Raw genomic sequence first — 23,373 nt, 5'->3', positions numbered from 1 at the left:
CCGGTTCTTGCATGTGCTAGGTAAGTGTTCTGTGTTCTACCACTGCAATCGATATACCCCTAGCCTTTGATATTGAGACAAGGTCTCATGATGTAGCTCAGGCTGGCCTTGAACTCTTGATCCTCCAGCCTCCACCTCCCAAATGCTGGGATTACAGGTAAGTATGCTAGCATGCCGTGTGTGTGTGTGTGTGTGTGTGTGTGTGTGTGTGTGTGTGTGTGTGTGTGTGTGTGTCTCCTTGGTTGTTTTCCACAGGACAATGTTCAACTTTGTTGTTTTTTGTTAAGAATTTTATATTTTAACATTTTTTGAGAATTTGACACATGAGTATTATATTTACATCATTTTTACCCACCCTATCCCCTCTCCAACTCCTCCCCTGTTCTCCTTATACCTTCTCAATTTCATGACCTCATTCTTTAATTTGTTACACACACACACACAACACACACACACTTATCTGGATCCACTTAGTGTTGCTCTTACATATGCCTGTAGAGGGCTGATCCTCCCTTCTGTAGCAGCCATTAATTGCCCAGGTGGGACCCTGTGAGAGGCCCCCATCCATTTTAGGATGTCAGCTGGTGTTGTGCAGGCCTTGCTTATGTAACCATACAATTAATGTAAAAAGTGTTTCTACATGTACATATTTAGTGTATGGGCATGTGTATGTGTATTGTCTGTCACATGAATGTCCGTCAAGGGACAACTTCTTCCACTTTGGGGATTCTGGGATCCAACTCAGATAGTCATCCTTGGCAGCAATTGCCACCACCTACTGAACCATCTCAGTGGCCTGCTTTTCTTCTTGTTGTGTTTGTTGCTTTGTCATTGGTCTGTAGCTCACCCAGCAGGCCCAGGCTGGCTGGCCAGCAAATGCCAGGAATTCATCCGCCTCCACATCCCAGCACTGGGATTACCAGCATGCACCACCATACCAGCTTTTTTATGTGAGTTCGGGGATTCAAACCCAGGTCCTTGTGTTTCCAAAGTAAACACTCTACCAGGCTGAGCCATTGTCCCAGACTACTTTGCTTGCTTTTTAAGCTTTGGGTTTTGTTGTTGCTTTTTGTGTTTCAATGGGGGTCTCATTATAGCCCAGACTGGCCCTGATTCTCTGGTCTTTTCTCCTGCGTGCTGGGGTTATGGACATGCTAGACTGTGTCCTTCCTGGGTTCATGCTAGACATGCACTCTGCCAACCCAGCCCTGCCCCAAACCCTTGGTTTATAACTAACCAGCATCAATTAGCACCATGCCCAAGAGCTTAGCATACAAGTGGACACATGTGTTTCTTGCAGCTAATGTCAGTGGGGTAAGGAACTGGGCCCCCCGTTTCCCCTCTGTTTAAGTACCGGCCTCCCTCCAAGCTTGAGAAATGCTGTCCCAGGTGGTGAGCAGCTTCTGCTTCTCACCATCTGGCTGCTCCTCTGTTTTTTCCCAGCTCTAGAAGAAGGAAGTGGTTTGCGTGGACTATAGGCAACAAAACCAAAGACTGTGTGTCTCCAAGAACTCTGACCTAGCAGTCTGAACACTGGCTGTATGTACAGAAATGCCCTGAGCTCTGTGCTACAGACCGAACCACCTTCATCTAAGATTAAAGGGAACATCTTAACTCATGGGTACAGCCCTGGCTGTCCTGGAATTCACTTTGTAGACCAGGCTGGCCTCCAACTCACAGAGATCTGCCTGCCTCTGCCTCCTGAGTGCTTTTTGTGTTTCTATAGGAGTCTCATTAAAGCCCAGACTGGTTCTGATCCACCACCACTCGGCTTCTCCTCCTCCTTTTCTTTGTGTGCACTGTGCATTGTAGCTAGAGTTTTCTCTCCGGGTCCCGCCAAGCCCCAGCAGTCCACTTATAAAATAAACACAGAGACACTTATATTACTTAAACTGTTTGGCCTAATGGCTCAGGCTCCTTGCTAACTGTTCTTATATCTTAAATTAACCCATTTCTATTAGTCTATAAGTTGCCATGTGGCTCATGGCTTACCGATACCTTACATCTCGCTTGTCATGGCGTCGGCTGACAGCGTCTCTCTGACTCAGCCTTCCTGTTCCCAGAATTCTCTTCTCTGCTTGTCCCGCCTATACTTCCTGCCTGGCTACTGGCCAATCAGCATTTTATTTATACAGAGCAATATCTACAGCACTTCCCTTTTTCTATTTTTTTCAAAAAGGAAGGTTTTTAACTTTCACATAGTAAAATTATATATATAACAAAACAATTATCAAGCAAAAATTACAGTTGCAATAGCTAGTCTATTTGTATTTGGCAAAATTAAAGAAGATATCCTATCTATCTTATATTTGTGAGTCTAAGGTTTCATATCTAACTTATCTCTTATCATAACTAAGGAAATTATAACTAGCTAGTCTTCAACTGCATCAAAGACCTCAGAAGGATATAATATTACCTGAGAAATAGGAGAAGGACACAAGCAACTTTCAAGAGTCTTGCAAGAGTGGATAGAGACAGCTGGCAGCCTGGACACTTATCCAAAGTTCCTTTGTAAAGTTGGGGCATCTGTCTTCAGCCCACAGGCCTAGAGTCTCTCAGTCACTTTCTCTGTGTCCTGTAGAATGCCTGGCAGTTTCCTCTGTGAAGCAGGAACCTGAAGGACCCATTTTGCCAAGCAAAGTTCAGTGGCCACCTTCCTATGGGTCCTGCATGTCCAGTTAGTTAATCAAGCAGTCCAGGCAAGAACAGTTTCTTGTCCAAATGGCTATTTTTGCCAAGAACAAGATAAACTCCATATGGAGTGTCTTTGATGCCCATCCTCCTCTCTGAAGCAGGAGCAGACATGTCTCACAGCATTTTATTTATACAGAGCTATGTCCACGGCAGTGCATGCATCCGTATATTCATGCATCTGTATATTCATTTTCGCCTGTGTATGCACATGGAAGCCTGAAGTTGGTGTCAGATGTCATCTTTCATTTCGGGGTCTCCATGCCTAAGCCTAGAGCTCATATGTTCTGGTTTGTCTAGCTACACAGCTTGCCCTGGGATCTCCAGTCTCTGCCTCCCATGAACTGGTATGTCAAGTGGTCCCCTCACCTCCTGGATTTGTGGAGATCTGAACTGCAGTCTTCACACTTGCATGACAAGTTCTTCATCCAAGAGCTATCTCCCCAGCCTTCCACAGGGTTTCTTAAATTGATTGATGTGGTCGTAGAAAGTATCTTACCAGAGCTGGATTCCATTGTTCTCTTACCACTATGACTTGTCTGCAATGCATAGATGATATATAGTCTGTATATAGCTGATGACACTCAGTTGTCAGAATGCTCGTCTAGTGTGCAGGAGACCCTGGGCACAAACCTGGGATCCTAGCTCTGGGGAGGTGGAGGCAGAAAAATGGAAGTTCAAGCTCATCCTCAGGTCTTCAGCTACCACTGGAGTTGGAGACCAGCCTGGACCATGTGATACTCTGTTGCAACTGGGAAATGGGGGTGGGAAGAGGCTGACAAGGTTTAGCAGGTAAAGGAACTTGCTGCCTAGAAAACCAGTTTATGCGGTGCTGGGGATGGAGTCCAGGGCATCGTGCTAGGGTGCACTCTACCAACCGAGCCACACCCCAGCCACATGCCTCTTGTTGAAGGGACAGTCCCACAGTGAGCAGCGCCCTCTGCAATCAACCAAAGCCCTGTCTGTTGTGATCCTCCTTTCGTTTAATGTGAAGTGCTCACATTCACACACACACACACACACACACACACACCGTCTCTGTGGTGTCTCTGTGGTTTCCTCTTTTGGTTTTAAACTTGGAAAGCTTCTCTACCCGGAAAGCAAATAAACATTGCATCAAGTCAAATCTATTCTTAAAATCTTTGACTTTTCACATTTGTATCTAATTCTCTGGTACTTGATTGTACTTTAAAAGCCTTTAACTGCAGAGAATCACACACAGTGTTGACCATGGTTCTGCCTGGGTGATGAGATGGGATTATTCATAATGCTTTGGCTTCGTTCATGTATTGCTCTTAGGATTGAAGACTAGATGTCGTTTAATAGAAAATTCACCAACATCCTCAATTGCCTGGTGAACCACACAGCTCAGCACAGGCCTGGGAGGGATGGGAACTCAGGTCATGGACAGTGTGGTTACACGCTCATTCTCCCTAGACCCCTTCCTTTGTGGTTAAAGGAGAAAGCAAGGGGCTGGGGGATGGCTCAGTTGGTAAAGGTGCTTATTTACCCTGCAAGCATGAAGACCTGAGAGATAGATAGATAGATAGATAGATAGATAGATAGATAGATAGATAGATAGATGTATTATGTATCCCCAGAGCCCATTAGTAAATCCAGAGTGTGATATGACTCCCTTTATATATTTACTTTACAAATTTTAAATTGCATTAAAAAATGTGTACCTTTATTTTTATTTTATGCATATGGTGTTGTCGTGCCTGCAAGTATGTGTACAATATACCTATGTTATTCAAGGAGGCCATATCCCTGGGGCTGGAGACACAGACAGTTGTGAGCTCCGTGTGAGTACTGGGACTCGAACCCTGGACTTCTGGAAGAGCAGCCAGACTCTTGACCACTCCAGCCCTTAAATTACATTTATTTATTTATTTAAAGGGTGAGGGGCACTCCACAACAGAGGTCAGAGAACAATTTGTAGAAGTCAGTTCTCTCCTTCCTAGAGACAGAACTCAAGTCATCGGGCTTGGTGACTGGTGCCTTTACACACTGAGCCATCTGGCCCACCCTGTCATCAATTCCTTACGTGAAGAAACTGAAGCCAAAGATCTTCCCCATCAGATTCACACCCTGGAGAGGGGGGTTTTCTGAATTGTACTTTTCCACCATGATCTCAGTTAGGTGGTCCTTACTTCCAACCCCAGCCAACCCTTGTAATCAGAGGCTTTTCTCTCCTGCCCGCCAGTTTCCAAATAACCACTCAGAGGTTTAATAGTACTTATAAGTGCAGCTGGCCAGTACAATAGTATACTAAAAAATAAGCGGACTAACAGAGAGGAGAAATAAAAGAACAGGAAGGCCGAAGGAATCACTGCCAGCTGCCGTCAGGACAAGCAGCATGTGAAGATGCCGGTAAGCCACGAGCCACGTGGCAAGGTATAGATTTATGGAAATGGATTAATTTAAGCTATAAGAACAGTTAGCAAGAAGCCTGCCACGGCCATTACAGTTTTGTAATGCAATATTAAGTCTCTGTGTTTAACTTGGTTGGGTCTGAGGACGGCTGTGGGACTGGCGGGTGACACAAAGATTTGTCCTGACTGTGGGCAAGGCAGGAAAAATCTAGCTACAGGATGTGACTTTCTGCTCACCCATGCTCCCATAATTATCCCCTCACTATATAAAGAAGCCCAATACACCCAGTGGTTCCCCCAGGCTGGGTTTGGAATCTGCTTTGGTTTGTCACTGGTGTCCCGTTGGTAGCAAGCAGCTGTTTCTATCTCTCCAGGGAGAGATGGGTCACATCTGTACTCTCTTAGCCTTCACTTTTTCATCTGTGAAATGGGGACAATGTGTCTCTCCTATGGACTGGTATAACAGAAGCTTGAAGACTCTTACTACCTCGGTGACACAATCCACGTCCATTATTCCAGCTGACTTATTTTTGATAATGTTCTTATTATTGCCTGTGGGATAGCTTTTCCACTGACATATAGCATGTGCTGTACCAAATATGTGCCTGGTACAGTTGAAATCAAAAGCGAGCATCACAGATCCCCTGCAACTGAAGTGACAGGTGATTGTGAGTCACCATGTGCATGCTGGAAATTGAACCTGGGTCCTCAGCAAAAGCAGCCAGTGCTCTTAACCACTGAGCCATGTCTCCAGCGCCCTTATTTATTTGGTTGGCTGGGTTTTTTGCTTAGTATTAATTTGGGTTTGTTGTTGCTGTTACTATCTTAAGAAAAGTTCTCACAGCTTGGTGGTGGTGGTGGTGGCGGCGGCGGCGGCGGCGGCGGCGGCGGCGGCGGCACACACCTTTAATCCCACCAGAGACAGGTGGATATCTGAGTTCGAGGCCAGCCTGGTCTACAGAGCGAGTTCCAGGACAGACAGAGCTACACAGACAAACCCTGTCTCAAAAAACCTTTAAAAAAGGAAAGGAAGAAAGGAAAAGGAAGGAAAGAAGGAAGGAGGGAGGGAGGGAGGAGGGGGAAGGAAGGAAGGAAGAAAGGAAGGAGAAAAGGAAAAGGGTCTCACTGTGTAGTCCCAGGCTGAACTAGACCTCACACTCATAGATGTCCTCCTACCTCTGTTTCCCATTTGTTTTTGTTTTTGTTTGTTTGTTTGTTTTTTAAAAGAAGTCTCTTGTAGCCCAGGTTAGCCTCCAACTCCCAAGGTGGCGGAGGATGACCTTCAATGCCCGATTTCCCCCTAGCTCCACCTCCCAGTACTGGAATCACAAATTTCACTTGCAGAACATTGCAGAGTTGATTGAGTTAGTGTGTGTCTTGAGGCCTAAGGCTTAAGATAATCCCTACTTGGGTGGGGAGTTGGTTTTATACTCTGGACTGGCCTTGACTCCAGGGACTTCCCTGAGGCTGCTCAGCCCCTTCCCAGGAGAGGCCCATCTGGAGCCTCCCCCAAGACAAGGTCCACGTATCTGAGTCAGGCCTCCACCCACCGCCTTGTCTCTGTCTCTCACTAGCAGCACTGCTTGCACACTTGCACACAGGTGTGCCCTCACACTCTTGTGAGCATACACAATCTTAAAATTCTCGAGGGCTCTTCATCGCCTTTGCTTGAGTTTTGAGATCGGGTCTGAGTCTGTCACCCAGGTTGGCCTGGGACCCACTGTGTCCGTGATGGACATCTTTCTGGCTCAGCCTCCTAGATGCTGGAGTTACAGGGAGGGACTACCACGCCTCCTTCCTTGCTTTACCATGGCCTTACCCCTTCGTCCACACCAGGGGCCTTCTCTGAACACCAGTTCTCATTTCAGACTCCACAGACGGAAGCCGTTCAGCTCAGGTGCCCATCACAGCCTGACACAAGGGTACAGTGGCCAGGACCACCAGCCCTGCCACAGCCCTGGGCCACCGAGGGCTGTGGGAACAACTTAGGATTTTAGAACTCGGTCACTGGATATCAAATCAGGAAGGGAACTTGGGAGCTGGAGGCCATCAGGAGATGTGGGGTGTGAGTGTGGGGACCCACCCTATGCCCTGTACCTTTTGTGGAGGTGTCTCCATTCTTACACAGAGAGGGCCCTGCTGCAGTTTATCGGGACACAGTTAATTTCACAGTGGCTATATTTTAATTTCCTTGATTGATCTGAGATATAGCAAAGCCTATATCTCAGTTACAGACTCCCTCTGGGGCCTTCCCACATTTTTCCAGAATTTCTGTTCCACTTGTGACACTTGCCAAGATAGGTTGGGTCTCAGTAGATTCAGGAATGTTTTGGTTTTTTGAGACGGGGTCTCCTGTCTCCCAGGCTGCCCTCAGCTCGCCATGTAGCTAAGGATGACCATGAAGTTCTCCTCTGATTCTACCCTCTAGTGCCGAGATGACAGGCTTGTGCCACCAACTCCTGTTTAAGCAGGCTGGAAATCAAACCCAGGGCTTTGTGCATGCTAGGCAGGCACTCTACTGACTGAGCTACACCCCAAGCTTCTGCTTTATTTTGAAACTTTGTACCAAATGCTGGCATTTTCCTTATAATAGGGTGGGTTGAGGGGGGACTGCCTATGAGAACAATTGAGTTCCCATGTCACTCACCTTGAGCTGATTCAGAGGTCTCAGAATCGAAACGCAAGACTCCTGCATTTCACTCAAATGCTTTTTCTCTTCTCAAATAAGTTTAATTTTTTTCCCCTCTTCCGTGGTCTCATTACAGGGGATCAGCTGTTGCAAAAATCATTGGAAATAATGTAAAGAACCTGCAGAAGTTCGCCTCCACAGTCAAGATGTGGGTCTTCGAAGAGACCGTTAACGGGAGGAAGCTGACAGACATCATCAACAATGACCACGAAAACGTGAAATATCTCCCCGGACACAAGCTGCCAGAAAATGTGGTAAGACTTGGTGGGGGCGGGGGCACATTTGGTTCACTCTCCAGGCTGTGATCCTCCGAGCAGCAAGGGGACCCGGACTAGGCCAAGTGACCTCCCTTTTTCCCAGTCTCCATTGTCACTTGACTGGCTCTGCTTTTCTTAGATTCTGGTCGGTTTGTTCTTTGAGACAGGGCCTGTGTTTCTTCTGTGGAAACTGTTGTTACTACCTCTTAAAAATGTGTGCCTGTGTGCTCTGTGCCCGGGTGTGCTTCCAGGTCAGAAGAGGTCACTGGCTCCCTTGGAGCTGGAGTTACAGGAGGTTGTGTATTGGTGAAATTATTAAGGCCACTCCACGTAGTTAAAAGGAAGGTTTATTTAGTGGATAAAATAACAAATGAAGGGATAGGTAGGTTGCGGGGTCTGGGGAAGAAGTATCGCAGTCCAGTGGTGTTCTCTGGAGCTCTGCTCAGTCAGCCTCCACCGTCTAGGTCAACCTCCACTGTCTAGGGTCCGGGCACAGAGAGAGCGCTCGCCCATCCAGCTCTCGGGTCCCCAGGTGCCTCCCCTGGTCCTGCCTTGTAGGCGTGACAGTTGCCAGAGTCTCAGTGGGGGTTGGAACTCCAGATCAAAGCTGGAATGGCCACCCACTACAGTTGTGAACTACGAGATCCTAGGATCCAAACTCCAGTCCTCTTGGAAGAGCAGCAAGTTCTCTTAACCATCATCCAGCTACCCCACCCACCCTCATTACTCCCTCTTACCAGGACAGCAGCCATATTGGATTAGAGCCCTTCCCATTGACAGTTTCGTTAGTTAATTAACATTCGTTTCTTTTGAGTCTTTAGACCTTTCCCCCACCCCACAACATGCATGCATGTAGCCCAGGCTGGCCTCACACACACATGACACTGAACTTTTCTGGTCTTCCTGCTCTCACCTCCCAGGTACTAGCACCACTGCTTTAGGTCATGCTGTGCTGAGAATCAAACCCAGGGCTTCCTACCTGCTTACTGAGGCAGGGGAGTTAGGAGGTTGAGAGAGGGTCTGTGTGGTCCAGGCTGGCGCCTTCTCTGTGGGCCAGGCACCTCACTGTCCTGCTCTTCCCTTATGCCAGTCACCAGGGAACTCGCTCCCTCCGTCTACTCCATGCCTGTAACTCCGGCTTTCCGCTCTTGACTTTCTAGATACCCAGACTACCTACCATGGTGCTTTTCCTTTTTATTTTGAGATATGATCTCCCTGTGTTGCCCAGGCAGGCCTTGAACTTTCGATCCTCCTGTCTCACCCTCCTGAGTAGCTGAGATAATAAATCTGTGCCCTGGGGCCAGGTATCTTAATATGAATCCTCCGAGCGGGGGATGGTTCTAAGGAGCAAGAGCCTGTGCGCTGCGTGAACGGAGGAGCAGCAAGCACCAGATACGGCAGCGGCAGCAGGGCGTCCTCGCTGACCACCTCCCTGCCAGGCTGAATGTAGACGGGAGGCAAGGCCCACTCCTAGGGCTCTGTTAGTGTCTTGCATCCAGACGACCATTTGCTCTCTGGAGTGGACATTTATGTGACCTCTGTTCTCGATAGTGCTCCTGGAGCCATGTGTATCCAGGACTGGAACCTTAAGGTCACAACACGAGTATGGCCCTCTCTGCCCTCTCCCCTCTGGCTTCTGTAACTGCCTAGAGGCTCATTTTAAGCACCTTGTGAGTTGAGAAGAAGGTACATACACAGGATTGCTGGACTTTTTGTTTGTTTGTTTGTTTGTTTGTTTGTTTTTTTGAGTGTTTCTCTGTGTAGCCCTGGCTGTCCTGGAACTTGCTCCATAGACCAGGTTGACCTCGAACTCACAGAGGTCCGCCTGCCTCTGCCTCCCGAGAGCTGGGATTAAAGGCGTGCTCACCACTGCCCAGCTCTAATTCCTTTTAACCAAACCTTTTTTTTTTTTTTTAAGCTTTTATGTGTACGGGTGTTTTGCCTTTTGCATGTATGTCTGTGTACCACATGCATGCCTGGTGCCCACGGAGGTCGGAAGAAGGTGCTGGACCCACTGGAACAGGAGTTATAGATGGTTGTGAGCCACCATGTGGGTGCTGAGAATTGAACCCTGGTCCTCCGCAAGAGCCACAGAAACTGCTGAGCCGTCTCTCTAGCACCCCTGGACACTAGATCCCATGATTTCGAATTTGGTATGGAGCTGAGGACGATTCAACTCCTGATCTTCCTGCCTCCTCTCCCCAGCCCACCACCCCTGGTTTCTGTGGTGCTGGGAATCAAACTCCGGGCTTCACACACCCCGAGAAGGCTCTCTGCTAACTGAGCCCATCCCTAGCCCAGCACTGCTGTGCATGTCTACCGCTGAGGCCATGACTTCAGAGGCCACGTCTACCTTCGTGGGTCCTAACCCACCACACACCTAGTCCTGCCTGAGGGCCCCCGCTCAGGACGGCGACTGCCCGTCTTGGACGCCGTTTTCACCACTGGCTGGCTAACAGCTGGCTGGCCTGAGAGTGCGGCTTCCCTAGACCTGAATGGAGAGGACACTTGTCTTTCCCTGTCACTGGAGAGCAGTGGTCGATCTGGCTTCCCTGCTCTCCGACAGGACCTCGTGTTTGGAGCGTGGCCAGGCGAAGGCTCTCCTGCTTTGCATGCTGGCTTCAGCTGGCCCCGGTGTGACATGGGAGTCACTGACCACAGCACATTCTGAGTTGCTCTTCATTGTCTCTCTCTGCCGAGCTCTGCCAGTCTTTAAAAACACTGTTCTCATCAAGATTAAAATCCGTTTGTCTATATACATCAGTGGGGTTTTGGGTTGGTTTTTGACCTTTTGAGACAGTCTTGTGTAGCCCAGGCTAGCCTCAACCTTGCAGTGTGGCCAAAGATAATTTAGGACTCCTGATCCTTCGGCCTTAACAGTTTGGTATCCAGGATTAAAGAGAGGCTGAGGGAGGAGGATGGCCTAGGCTACACGGTGACCTCCAGGATAGCCTGGGCAATAAATGTGAGCCTGTCTCAAAAAGCAGTAATAAGAACAGCAGGGCAGATGAGAGGGCTCAGTGGGTAAAGGTGTCTGCACCCAAGCCTGATGACCTGAGTTCAATCCCCAGTACCTACACAGAGAAGGAGAGACCTCAATTGTCCTCTGACCCCCACATGCATGCCACAACATGTACACACACACACACACCCCCCAATAAGTAAATAAAGTTGTACTTTTTAAAATTGAGCAACACTTCCCCCCCCCCATGGTCCCGGGGGTCATGGACCAGGTACGGCCCCAGCTTTATTTGACCTTCTCCTTGGGGTGCAGGTTGTTGGTATGGCCGCACTTCTTCTTGCGGCAGTTGACCGCACGGGGATGCAGGCGTGCATAGCACTTGCGGCAGATCATCTTGTCACAGTTGTACTTCTGGGCGAGCTGACGAAGGGACGGCTCGAGGATGCCACCAGGCAGGCGCAGCACCAGGTGCAGGGTGGACTCTTTCTGGATGTTGTAGTCTGACAGGGTGCGGCCGTCCTCCGGCAAATTATCAGCCTTTGCTGGTCTGGTGGGATGCCTTCCTTATCTTGGATCTTGACCTTGACATTCCCGATGGTGTCACTAGGCTCGACCTCTAGAGTGATGGTCTTGCCCGTCAGGGTCTTCACAAAGATCTGCATGTTGGCGTCTGCTCAGCCGCCTCGTTGAAGAGAAAGAGCCAGCAACACTTAATTAAAAGGACATGTTAGGATCCTTTTCCTAGAACGAATGGGGGCAGAGACGGCAGTACCTCACGGCAGTGAGTGTGCATTCTGGAGGGGTGAGGGTGTGGACTGACTGGACCTCTGCAGGGGTTATCTGTCCCCCATTTTGTTGCAGGTTGCTGTCCCGAATCTCAGCGAGGCTGTGCAGGATGCAGACCTGCTGGTGTTCGTCATCCCCCACCAGTTCATTCACAAGATCTGCGATGAGATCACGGGCAGGGTGCCCAAGAAGGCCCTAGGCATCACGCTCATCAAGGTAACCACCCAGGAAGAGCAGACAGGAGGTGGGCCCCTGGACCCCGGTTCCTCTAGAATTCACTCCCTCTTTCCTCTGCTTGAGAAGGTCTATCGGGCACCTGTCATCAGTTATGACTAAACACCTGACAGGAAGCAACTTCAGCAGGGAGAGATTTATTCAGGCTCACTGTTTGAGGCAAGGTGGTCCCTTATGACCAAGGAGGCCAGGCAGGCATGGCTGTGGACAGCTGTGTGGAGGCAGCGGCATTCAGGCGACTGCTAGCTCACATCCCAGCAGACCAGAGTAGAGAATGTGGAATGCTGGTACCCGCTGGCTTCCTGTATTTTCTTTTTGTTTGTTTGTTTGTTTGTTTTGTTTTGTCTGTTTTGTGACGCTGGAATCCATCTCCTTGTGCATACCAGAGGACTGAAGTTTTGTTCTTAGCACCCACCGAGAGGCTCCTGTCTTTAACTCCAATTCCAGGGGACCTGATGCCATCTTCTGGCCTTCTTGGGTACTACACACACAAGGTGGACAGACATACACGCAGGCAAAACGCTTATACACAATAAAAATTAATTCAGTAAAAGAAAATTGAGTGAGGTGTTGACAGCATTCAGGATAGCTGTTCTGTCCGATGGGAGAAGACCCTCACCCTGCCTCTTATGAGAGTAGCCAATGCAGTAGCTAGCCAAGATTTATTTTATTAATTACGTGTGTGTGTGTCTAAGGATGGGTGTGTACACATGAGCGCAGGTGCCTTCACAGGCCAGAGGCATCGGATCCCCCTGGAGCTGGAACCAAGCACAGATCTATCTCCCCCACCCTAGAGAAAAGAACCTTTATGTCACCTTCCGATTGGGCCAGCTGGTGTGGCCTCAGCTGGTCATAGGTTCCACACCCGTGCACCCAGAGCCAGATGACGGTGCGGTTGCCCTCTTCAAGGGGCCGCCCACTCTCCACTTGCTGGTGATAGATCGGACTAAACTGGAGTCTTCCTTGGTGCCTGACGCTGACTTTGGGGACAGCGTGTGCTACGGGCCCAGTCCCTCTGTGCAGCATCAGGGTCTCCCTTGTCACCCCAGTAGCCTGCTCCCTGGAAGCCTCCAGGAGCCCTGGAAGGTGCCACTGGGCCTGTGTGCTCTCAGGGCCTTCCAGGCCAGAGCTCCCATCCTGCAAAGTAACCTCAACTACATTTGTAAGGGTCTCTGCAGACACCATGGCCAGCAGAGTGCCGATTCTCAAGAGATAAGAAGGCGGTCTGGCTCAACATGATTCAGTAGCCAGTGTTGGTTCAAACTTTGAGAATCTGACCCCAAATCGTTTATTTTAGGCATATTAAAGCATAGCACAATTTGGTGACAAAATTTCCTGGTGATAATTAACTCAATCCTGTGTACACAATAAAGCCTAAGATGTGGCTACATCAAAACTCTTTGTAAAGTACACGTGACATTTTCCACAAAGATTGGTTCTCCAGATTGACTGAGAAAAACAAGTTTAAGATAAGGGCCTGGGGAGGATCTGGTGTGGTTTCACCACACAGATAGGGCAAAGGTCACCAGGCTGTTAACCCCGTCTGTTCCCAGCCTTCTGGACAGGAAAGAGGTTACATATCTCTCAGTTTGATGAGACAACCCCATGTGTTCTCATTCCTGGTTCCCCCAGTGCTTATATGTGAGCATAGGGACCTCTATGCCTCCACACCATCTTACCAAAACGAGTGGCTTCATTCTATTCTTTCACATGGATTTGATAGAGGCAGAGTCTCAGCCGTATCCCAGGCTGACTCCCAACATGGCCAAGGCTGGCCTTGAACTCAGAGCAGCCCTCCTGCCTCAGCTGGGTTATAGCTATGATGGGATGTAGGTGTGAGTCACCGCGTCCAGCTAAGACTACTTATAAAACAAGTGTCTCTCGCCTCTTTGATTTGCAGTCCCCCTGACTCCTCTGCATCCTTCCAGGGCATAGATGAGGGCCCTGAAGGGCTGAAGCTCATCTCCGACATCATCAGAGAGAAGATGGGCATTGACATCAGCGTGCTGATGGGGGCCAACATCGCCAGTGAGGTGGCTGCCGAGAAGTTCTGTGAGACCACCATTGGTGAGGCCGCAGATGGCCCTGGGGCTTAGCCTGTATTATTCCTACTTGCTCCCCAGCCCACACTTGGTTCTGCCTCTCTTCCCTGCTCTGGTGCTGGAGGCTCAGGGCCTCATATGTGCTGCACACATGCTCTACCTATGAACTCAAGCCTGTAATTCCAGTATTCCAATAGGTGGAGGCAGGAGGGTTAGGAGTTCAAGGCCAGCCTCAGCTACATGGTGAATTTGAGGCCAGCCTGGGCTACCTGTGACCCTGTCTCAGTAGAGAGCAAGGTAGAGGGTGCTGGAGATATGGTCCAATAGGTAAGAGTCTGCTGAGCATTCATGAGGACCTGAGTTCAGATCCCCATGCCCGTGAAAAAAGCAGGCACAGAATCAGGTATGGGGAGGCAGTGACTGGAGGATCCCAAGGACTGGCCAACTAGCCTAGCCAATCAGTGAGCTCCAGGATCCACGAGAGACCTTACTTGCTAAAAGAGCTGGAGGGGCCAAAGAGACGGCACGGCACTTATTGCTCTTATAAAAGAGCCAGGTTCAGTTCCCAACATCTACATGGAGGCTGAGAAATGCCTGTAACTTCAGTTCCAGGGGATCCAGTGCCCTCTCTGGCCTCCATGGACACAAACATGGTGCACACAGAGACATGTAGGCCAAACACCCACATACAGTTGTAAATAAAAAGCACTGAGCTCACCTTATTATTTGGTAGGCTGGGCCTTGGGCATGCTAAGCTCTCCGTTGAGCTCCATCGCCAGCCTCCGGGTCTCTGGATTGATGACATTAAGGACCAGCGGATGTTCAACTGTAGAGTCAGGAGTATCAGCTCACTGAATTCTATGGAGGGGGAAACTGGCGTTAATTGATAGCACCAGATGGCAATGCTGTCGTGGTGTGTGCTGCTGCCCCCTGGTGGAGAACATGCCTCCCTGCTCCTGATTTTACCAAACCTGTGTGCTTTTTAAAACTAATATAACTCCGTATTTATTCACAGAAGTCCTGTTAGGGCCGCACACCCTAGATATCTAACATTGTTTCTGACATATATGTGATCTGAAAAATAATATGGAATGGGGGGACCGCCCACCTCTGGCCTCCACACACACAGGCAAGTACTTTGCACAGACAAGACACACACGCTTACACAAGCATACTCACATTCATACATTCTTGCATGCACGCACGCACACACACACACACACACACACACACACACAAATTGTCAGCTGACTTCATAATTATGGGGCTGGAGCCTCGTTCCCACCAAGGCTGTTTTCTTTCTGATTTTTACTTAACTTTGCAGCCGTCCTGGGAGTACCTGGTGTTTTTTCTCAGGAGGAAGCTGGAGGAGGTTAAATCAAAGATCTGAAAGCCTGGCTTCTGTCCGAATCCCCAAGGGAGTCGCAAATGCTAGCCATACTGTTCCATCCCAGGCTGTGATTTAGTGGATCTGGGTCGCGGCCTGGTTACCTGTGTTTTTAAAGCTCCCGGGTGGTGCCATGTGCAGGCAGGCTTGGGAACAGCTGGTCTCCCACCTGGAGACAGGCAGAGCCTGGGGCTAGAGTCTTCTGGGGTTTTCCAGTGTCCTGGTGGCTGCAGCCAGCTTGTGGCCTGAGGTCCTGAGTTAGAACCTGGGGAGGGGATTTGCCTAGTCCACCGCACCCCACCAGTCAGAACAGATTTCACATGGGGCATTACGGGTAAGGTTTTACTTTGGTTTGGTCTTCCTTTGTTGCTATTGTGGCTTAGTGTTTTTGAAACCAGGTTCTCCATGCAGCCAGGCTAACTGGGAGTTCATGGCTCTTATCTCAGCCTCACAGACACTAGGGTTACATGCAACATATGGATCGCTAGGATTGGTTTCTAATGGTTTGCCTTGTTTCATTTTTTGGGACAGGGTCTCACTAAGTAGACCAGGCTGGCCTCGAACTCACAGACATCCACCCACCTCTGCCTCCAGACTCTGGATTAAAGGCATGTCATCACACCTGACTGTACTTATATTAGTCGGTGTTCTCTAGAGTCACAGAACTTATGGAATCAATCTCTCTAAATATATATAAGGGAATTCTACTGGAATGATTTATGAATGGAAACTCCAAGAATCTAGTAGCTATGATGTCCCACGAGGCTGGGTGTCACAGCTGGTCTGCTGGGGTCCTGAAAAAGGAACAGAAGTTCTGACAAGGTGAGGGTAAGCAGGCAAAGAACAACCTTTCCTTCTTCTGCTGTCCTTATACAGACTTCCAGCAGAAGGTGTGGCCCAGATGAAAGGTGTGCCTTCTGGGGCAAGGTCTGGATTAAAGGCATGGGTCTTCCCACCACATTGTCTTCTTGCCTAAAGATCCCAATTATAGCAGGGCAGTGGTGGTACACGCTTTTAATCCCAGCGCTTGGGAGGCAGAGCCAGGTGGATCTCTGTGAGTTCGAGGCCAGCGTGGTCTACAGAGCAAGATCCAGGACAGGCACCAAAACTACACAGAGAAACCCTGTCTCCGGGGGTGGGGGGGGGGGTGGAGATCTGATCACAGTGTGCCCTTTATTTCTGGATTATAGTTCACTCCAGATATAGTCAAGTTGACAACCAAGAATAGCCATCACACTACTGTTTAATCAAAGTGTCCAAAACACAAGAATAAAAGCAGTTGAGTGCATGAAAGCCAAGGAGCACTGGACACTTCAAGTCCTGCTCCTGAGAAGGGGAGCATGGCCATGACCAAGGCAGGTTTTCTGGCTGCGTATCTATCTGATAGCATTTGTGTACAGCAGATTCTAAAACACATATAGGTCTTACATTCTGTTTCTAGAAAAACTTTTCAAGTTTTAATAAATTAAAAATGTATGTCAGATGTCGTTTGTTGAATTGTAAATAATTGGTTCTGGTATTATGGGATAATTAAATTTTCTTTTTTTCAGAATTAATGATTATTGTGTAGGGTGGGTGTTTGTGCCAAGGGCACATGTGAGGTCAGAGGACACTGTGGAGTTGCCTCTCCCCCTCACCTTTACATGGATGAAACGCAAGTCACCAGGCTTTCACAACAAGCACATTTACCACTGGGCCACCTTGCCAGCCTACAACTGCTTTTGATTTTTGAGACAGGGTGTTAGGTGACATGGGCTGGCCTTGAACTCCTATACTCTTTGCCTAAACCTCCCAAGTGCTAGGCAAGAGATATCATTATTTTCTATTTCTGCTATCTGAACTGAAGTGTACCCTTAAAAAAAAAAAAAAAAAAGCCATGCAAGGCTGACTGACTTGATTGAACTTAGTTACTGAAGAGATTTGGAGTGCATAGACCCAATTATCTGTCTTTAGCCCCCTTTACAGCCACGTATTGGCTACCTGTGTGTCTGCTCTAACATCCCGTGACTACTGGGTAAAACCTTTTGGAATGCATCAACTTCAGATCACTGGCATCTGCCAACCCGAAAGCTAAGATGTCACCAAGTGGCACCTGAAGCCTGTGACAAAGCTTTCTGCACTCCACTGTAACCTCCTGGTGTCCTACCAGTCTATTTGGTTTTGTTTTTTGGTTGTGGTTTTTTTGGTTTTTTGTTTGTTTTTGGTTTGTGGGGTTTTTTTATTTTTTATTTTTTATTTTTTTGGTTTTTCGAGACAGGGTTTCTCTGTGTAGCTTTGTGCCTGTCCTGGATCTTGCTCTGTAGAACAGGCTGGCCTCAAACTCACAGAGATCCACCTGGCTCTGCCTCCTAAGTGCTGGGATTAAAGGTGTGCACCACCCCCACCCAGCCTTAACAATCTACTGAAAAGTGTCTTGATTCTTGACTGTAGCTAGAGGTTTCCTGCTTTGCCCACAATCAGGACAAATCTCTGTCACCTGCTAGTCCCACAGCCGCTGAGACCCAACCAAGTAAACACAGAGACTTACATTGCTTACAAATTGTATGGCCGTGGCAGGCTTCTTGCTAACTGTTCTTATAGCTTAAATTAATCCATTTCCATAAATCTATACCTTGCCACATGGCTCGTGGCTTACCGGCATCTTCACATGCTGCTTGTCATGGCGGCAGCTGGCAGTGTCTCTGACTCAGCCTTCCACTTCCCAGAATTCTTCTCCTTGTCCCACCTATCCTTCCTGCCTGGCCACTGGCCAATCAGTGTTTTATTTATTGACCAATCAGAGCAATTTGACATACAGACCATCCCACAGCGCTTGGCTTCTGTTCTGGAACTATAAATGAATGGCTCATGAGACTATTGCCATGGTGGAACCCGGTATTTGGGGCAGCCCGAGTCTGTTTTTCTGGCCGTAGTCACTCATTTGAAACTCTCATTCACTGAGAGGTGAGAGCTGTGGTTTTGTATCCATAGCTATGTGCCTTCCGACAATGTGTGTGCGTGTGTGCGTGTGTGTGAAGAGCCCATGTTACTTTTGTAATAAAAGCTAACACTTTAACCTCGCTAGGTGTAGAAGTGGACACAGGACATGTCACTAATCTCCTGCTCTTCTAACCCTCCTCTAGGTAGCAAAGTGATGCAGAACGGCCTCCTGTTCAAAGAGCTGCTGCAGACACCCAACTTCCGAATCACCGTGGTAGATGATGCAGACACGGTGGAGCTTTGTGGTGCTCTAAAGGTAAAGCCGGCCTTGGTATCCCACCCAGGGGAGGAGGTTTGCAGGCTAGGCCAATGCTAGCAGTCGAATGTGGAGAGTGGGCTCTGTGTTGGTCGGTTGGTTGGTTCATCTGTGTGTGCGTGTGCTCAGGTGTGTGCACGCAGAAGTCAGGACATGGCCATGTGTGTCCTTGACTCCACTTGGTTTGAGACAAGGCCTATCTACTGTTCACCTTTGGGTACGGCAGACCAGTTGGCCCAGGCTTCCAGGATCCTCCTTTGGGGCCGGGATTACAGATGTGTCCTGCTGTGTCCAGTTTCACTGGGTTCTAGGGTTGTCAGGTTGTCAGGTTTCCGTGACAAATGCTTTAGCCACAGAGCCATCCCCCCAGCCATGACATGCTCTCCTCACAGGCGCCTGACTTTCCTCTTTCCTGGATGGTAGGCTCTGTCTCATTACTTTTATTTATAAATACCAGTGAATTGTTTCTTTTTAAGTTTTTAGATTACTTTTATTTGTGTGCATGTTTTGCTTGCATGTATATATGTGTATCACATGCATGTCTGGTGCCACGGAGATCAGAAGAGGGCACTGGACCATGTAGAACTAGAGTTACAGATGGCTGTGAGTTGTCTTGGGGTGCTGGGGACCGAACCTGTGCTACAGCAGCTGCCCTTACACACTGAGCCATCGTCTCTTTAGCCCCAAATTGTAGTTTGTTTGTTTTCTGAACACATATTATTTATTTTTAGGATTTTGTTCTTATTTATGTGTGTGTCAGTCTGAAAATGGGCTCATGTATACAGATGCCCACAGAAGCCAGAAGAAGGCATGGAATCCCCAGGAGCAAAAGTTCCAGGTGGTTGTGAGCCACCTGACGTGGGTGCTGGGAATCAAACTCTGGTCCTTTGGAAAGGCAGCCAGTGCTCTTAACCACTGGGCCATCTCTCCAGCCCCCACTTTATTTATTTTTATTTATGTGTATATGTGTATGCCTGCACAGTTGCCTGTGTACCTCATGCATACAGGGCCCGCAGAGGCCTTGGAACTAAAGTATAGAAAGAAGGTTGTAAGCTGCTTCGTGTGGGCTGGGAATGGGCCCTGGGTCCTCGGCCAAAAGCAGTGAGTGCTCTGAACCCTGGGCTCTCTCCAGCTCCAGCATCTTGTTCCCTGAGGTGGTTGCCTTGACGGCCACCTGTGTTTGGCTGCTCCAGGGTTTCACAGTCTCCTTCCTCACCCAGATGTTATCTTGAGTGGGAATTTGTTTCCTCTCGCTCCACTCCACTGGCCTCTCATTCTTTTTCCCGTGGAAGAATTGTCTCCTGCTGGCTGACAAGAGGGTTTTTTTTTTCCTTCAAAGAATAGTTTATCTTTGTTCCCTAGAGTGAAAAGAAGCAGTCTCGATTGGCCAGTGACCACGGATTGTCAGGAGACAAAAAATCACAACAAATTTAATTACTTGGTCAATCGGCCTCCAGCCCCAAGCGTGCAGAAGGCGGTTTGCATCTGCCAGGGAGAACTATGTCCTGTCAGCGGGGCAGGGCTGAGGATTCTGTAGAGCAAAAGCCCAGGAAACAGAGCAATGGAGAAAGCCTGGTCAGCAGCACCAGGCTACTTACAGTTACTGCAACAAATGATTGCAGTTGGCTTGGGGTTGCTGGGTTTTTGAGGTAGGGCCTCTAGTAGCCCTGTCTGCGCTCCAACGCAATATGCAGTTGAGGATGACCTTGAACTTCTGACCCTCCTGCCTCCACCTTCTAAGCACTGGGCTTACAGGCTTGTGCACCACGTCTGGTGTAGGTAGTGCTAGGGACCAATCCCAGGCTTCGTGCCTGCCAGGCAAACACTACCAGCTGAGCCACACTCCAGCCTTCTTTTCCTTTTTTGAGTACAGGGCCTTGAACAAATTCGAGGCAGGCACTTTGCCACTGAGATGCACCCCCAGCCTTTTTAGGTTTTATTTTAAAATAGCATCTAATCAAAGTGTCCAGAGTGACTTTCAACTTTTTATGTAGCCCAGACTGACCTGGAACCCACTCTTTCCCGGTCCTGAGTGTTATCACCACGCCCCACGCTTTCTGTCGGGATAGACTCCTGCTTCCAGGAAAAGCCTTGGGAACTAGGGGTCAGCCTGATGATGTGGCGAGAGTGACTCCATTCTGGCAAGTCTGGTCTGTGGGGTCTCATGTCCAAGTACTGCCCCAAAGCAATGGTTTCCCGTCATCTTAATTAAGAATAGGTCTTTAACCCCAGCACTGGGAGGCAGAGGCAGGCAGATCTCTATGAGTTCGAGGACAGCCAGGGCTACACAGAGAAACCCTGTCTTGGAAAACCAAAGCAAAAAGCATAGGTCGAGGGAAATGTTTCTACACTCGTCCCTCTGTCCTGGGGGGGGGGCAGGGGGACAGTCTGAGGAAGCAGGGCTACAACAGCTGCTTCCGTGATCTTTCTCCTCAGCATCAGAATTGGTTGACTGCCTATTTGAGGGTGCAAAATGGAGGAGGATGGGCCAGTGAGATGACTCTGGATAAAGCCACCTTCTGCCAGGCCTGGCAACCTCAGGTAGTCCCTGTGGTCCGTGTGGTGGGAGAACTGACTCTTAGTTGTCCTCTGACTGCCTCTCATGCCCAGTAGTATGCACACACACTAAATATATACACTCTAAATAAATAAGTATCCATACATACACATACATACATAAATGGCATTTTCTTTTCTTGTTTGTGTTTTTGAGGCAGGGTCTCTCAATGTAGCCCTGGCTGTCTTGGAACTCGATATGTAGACTAGGCTGCCCTCACAGAGATCTATCTGCCTGCCTCTCTGCCTCCGGAGTAGTGGGATTAAAGTTGTGTGCCACCACACCTGGCTTAAATAAAGGTCATTTTTAAAAATGATCGGGAGTGGTTGGGATGCAGCTCTCTTGGTAAAATACTTGCCCAGCATACAGGAAGCCCTGGGTTCCATCCAGCACCACATAAGCCAGACATGATGGTGCATACTTGTAATCCCAGCACTGGGCAGGTGGAGGCAGCAGGATCAGAAGTTCAAGGTCAGCCTTGGCTACATAGGAAGCTGGAGGCCAGCCAGCCTCCCTTCCCCCTTGACTTCTCAATGTAAATACCCAAATACCCAGCAGTTTAATCCAAAACTGCTTCTGGAGCTGGAGCAGCTGGGAAGGGTGCCCGGTGATTGGCATCCAACTGCCTGTTTCCAACGAGACTTTGCCAAAGGGAACATGCAAGTCGGAAGAAAAGCACCTACCCCTCTTTCTCAGGAAGTCTACATCCTCTTTTCTAGTCAGAATTTAAAACCATTTTTTAGAATTAACATTGTATGGTCATGAAACACAATGCACGTTTAAAGACTTCTGACCAACTAAAGTTTGGTCTGCCAGGCAGTGTGCGTCTGTTTCTATGCATGGGGGACGCTGTTCCAGTTATGTGCTGGCAGGCCTCTGCCCACAGTCATCAAGGCACTGGCTTTGGCAGCTTTATATTGGGTGAGATTTTTATGGCGTTTAATAGTCCTCTATTAAACTAATGACCACTCGACAGCGGGGGACACCATGAATGCCTGATTGCTCAGCATTAGCCAGAAGCTGCACAAAGCCGGTTTCCAGTGACTGGATATTTTGGGTGGCAGTGGGGAGATGATGTGAAGAACTGCCTGGAACAAAGGGTGCTGGGTGAGAAGATTCTAGATGGATGGTTCTAGAAAGCTTCTGTTAATGGGGGTCGGTGTGCTCCTGTCAGGGCACCGTAAGTGGATTCATGCCTGCAGGACAGAGGATAGAGGGAGGTGGAGGCAGAGGGGGACCCGGGGCCCCTTGTTACTCTTCCCCAGTGGCTTTCCATCATCCCTTGTGCCTGCGTCAGGACTGGAGATTTAAAAACCGAGAAGCAGGGACTTTCACTGTTAGCTGAATCCAGCCACGGTACCCCATGGCACAGAGTGAAGGACCTGAGCGTGCGTCCTTTCTCACGGCCACCGTCCCTGTCCCCACCTCTGCTCACAGTCCTGCCTGGGTGCTCTCCCCTCCCGGTGTTCACCCCTCCCCTTCGGCAGAAGGGTGAGAGTCCAGACTCTGGCAGTGGAAAGCTATTTTCACGCTGGTTCTGTGGGGCTAGCTTGCTCCTGGCCGCTGGAGAGGCCAGCCTATGTTGCTTGGCTGTGCCCTCATCACAGAACAGAGCAAGAAAAAGAATGGCAGAGGTCCTTGAAAGAGGTGTTGGGCTTCTTTGTTTGCGTCCAACACTCAAGAAATTATGTTAGTGGTTGAGGATTTCAGTTAGAATCTACTTTGCATGTGTCCCTGTGTGTGTGTGATCTGTGTTTACAGGTATGCATGCCTGTGCACACACGGACACCTGGAGTCCTGAGGTCGATATTGGGTGTCTCCTCCAAGCCTTTTTCACCTTATTTCTGAGAAGGGTCCCTCACTGAGTCTGCGGCTCTCCAATCTGCCTCACTGGCCAGCCACTGAGCTCCAGGGACCCACTTGTTTCCATCCCCAAACTTGGGGCTCCAGGCCACCCCCTCACGAATCTGCTTATGCATGGGTGCTGGCGGCTACGTTTGTGCTCAAGCGCTTCGCCCACTGAGACAGCTCCACGGTGCTCTCTTATTATTTTTTATATGTTCAGAGAATATCACCTAAATAATACAAATAACATTGCACTGAGAAATACAGCCCTAGGTGCAGGTGAAGGTGAAGAGCCTGCAATTACCTCGCCCAG

General features: G+C 49.0%; 1 protein-coding gene and 1 pseudogene across 1 annotated transcript in view; one reads left to right on the top strand and one right to left on the bottom strand.

Annotated features, from left to right (window-relative positions):
* Positions 1 to 23,373, top strand: part of Gpd1l (glycerol-3-phosphate dehydrogenase 1 like) — a 41,391-nt gene that overhangs the window by 6,519 nt on the left and 11,499 nt on the right. The window contains exons 2-5 of the mRNA XM_028892990.2: positions 7,832 to 8,009; positions 11,836 to 11,976; positions 13,923 to 14,061; positions 18,546 to 18,658. Of these exons, the coding sequence (XP_028748823.1) occupies positions 7,832 to 8,009; positions 11,836 to 11,976; positions 13,923 to 14,061; positions 18,546 to 18,658 (571 nt within the window). The remainder of the gene's footprint in view (positions 1 to 7,831; positions 8,010 to 11,835; positions 11,977 to 13,922; positions 14,062 to 18,545; positions 18,659 to 23,373) is intronic.
* Positions 11,237 to 11,811, bottom strand: LOC114709249 (annotated as a pseudogene).

The sequence above is a fragment of the Peromyscus leucopus genome, chromosome 7 (assembly GCF_004664715.2).
Source record: "Peromyscus leucopus breed LL Stock chromosome 7, UCI_PerLeu_2.1, whole genome shotgun sequence".
In the NCBI taxonomy this organism is placed as follows: Eukaryota; Metazoa; Chordata; class Mammalia; order Rodentia; family Cricetidae; genus Peromyscus; species Peromyscus leucopus.
This window is presented reverse-complemented; position numbering and strand designations above follow the sequence as displayed.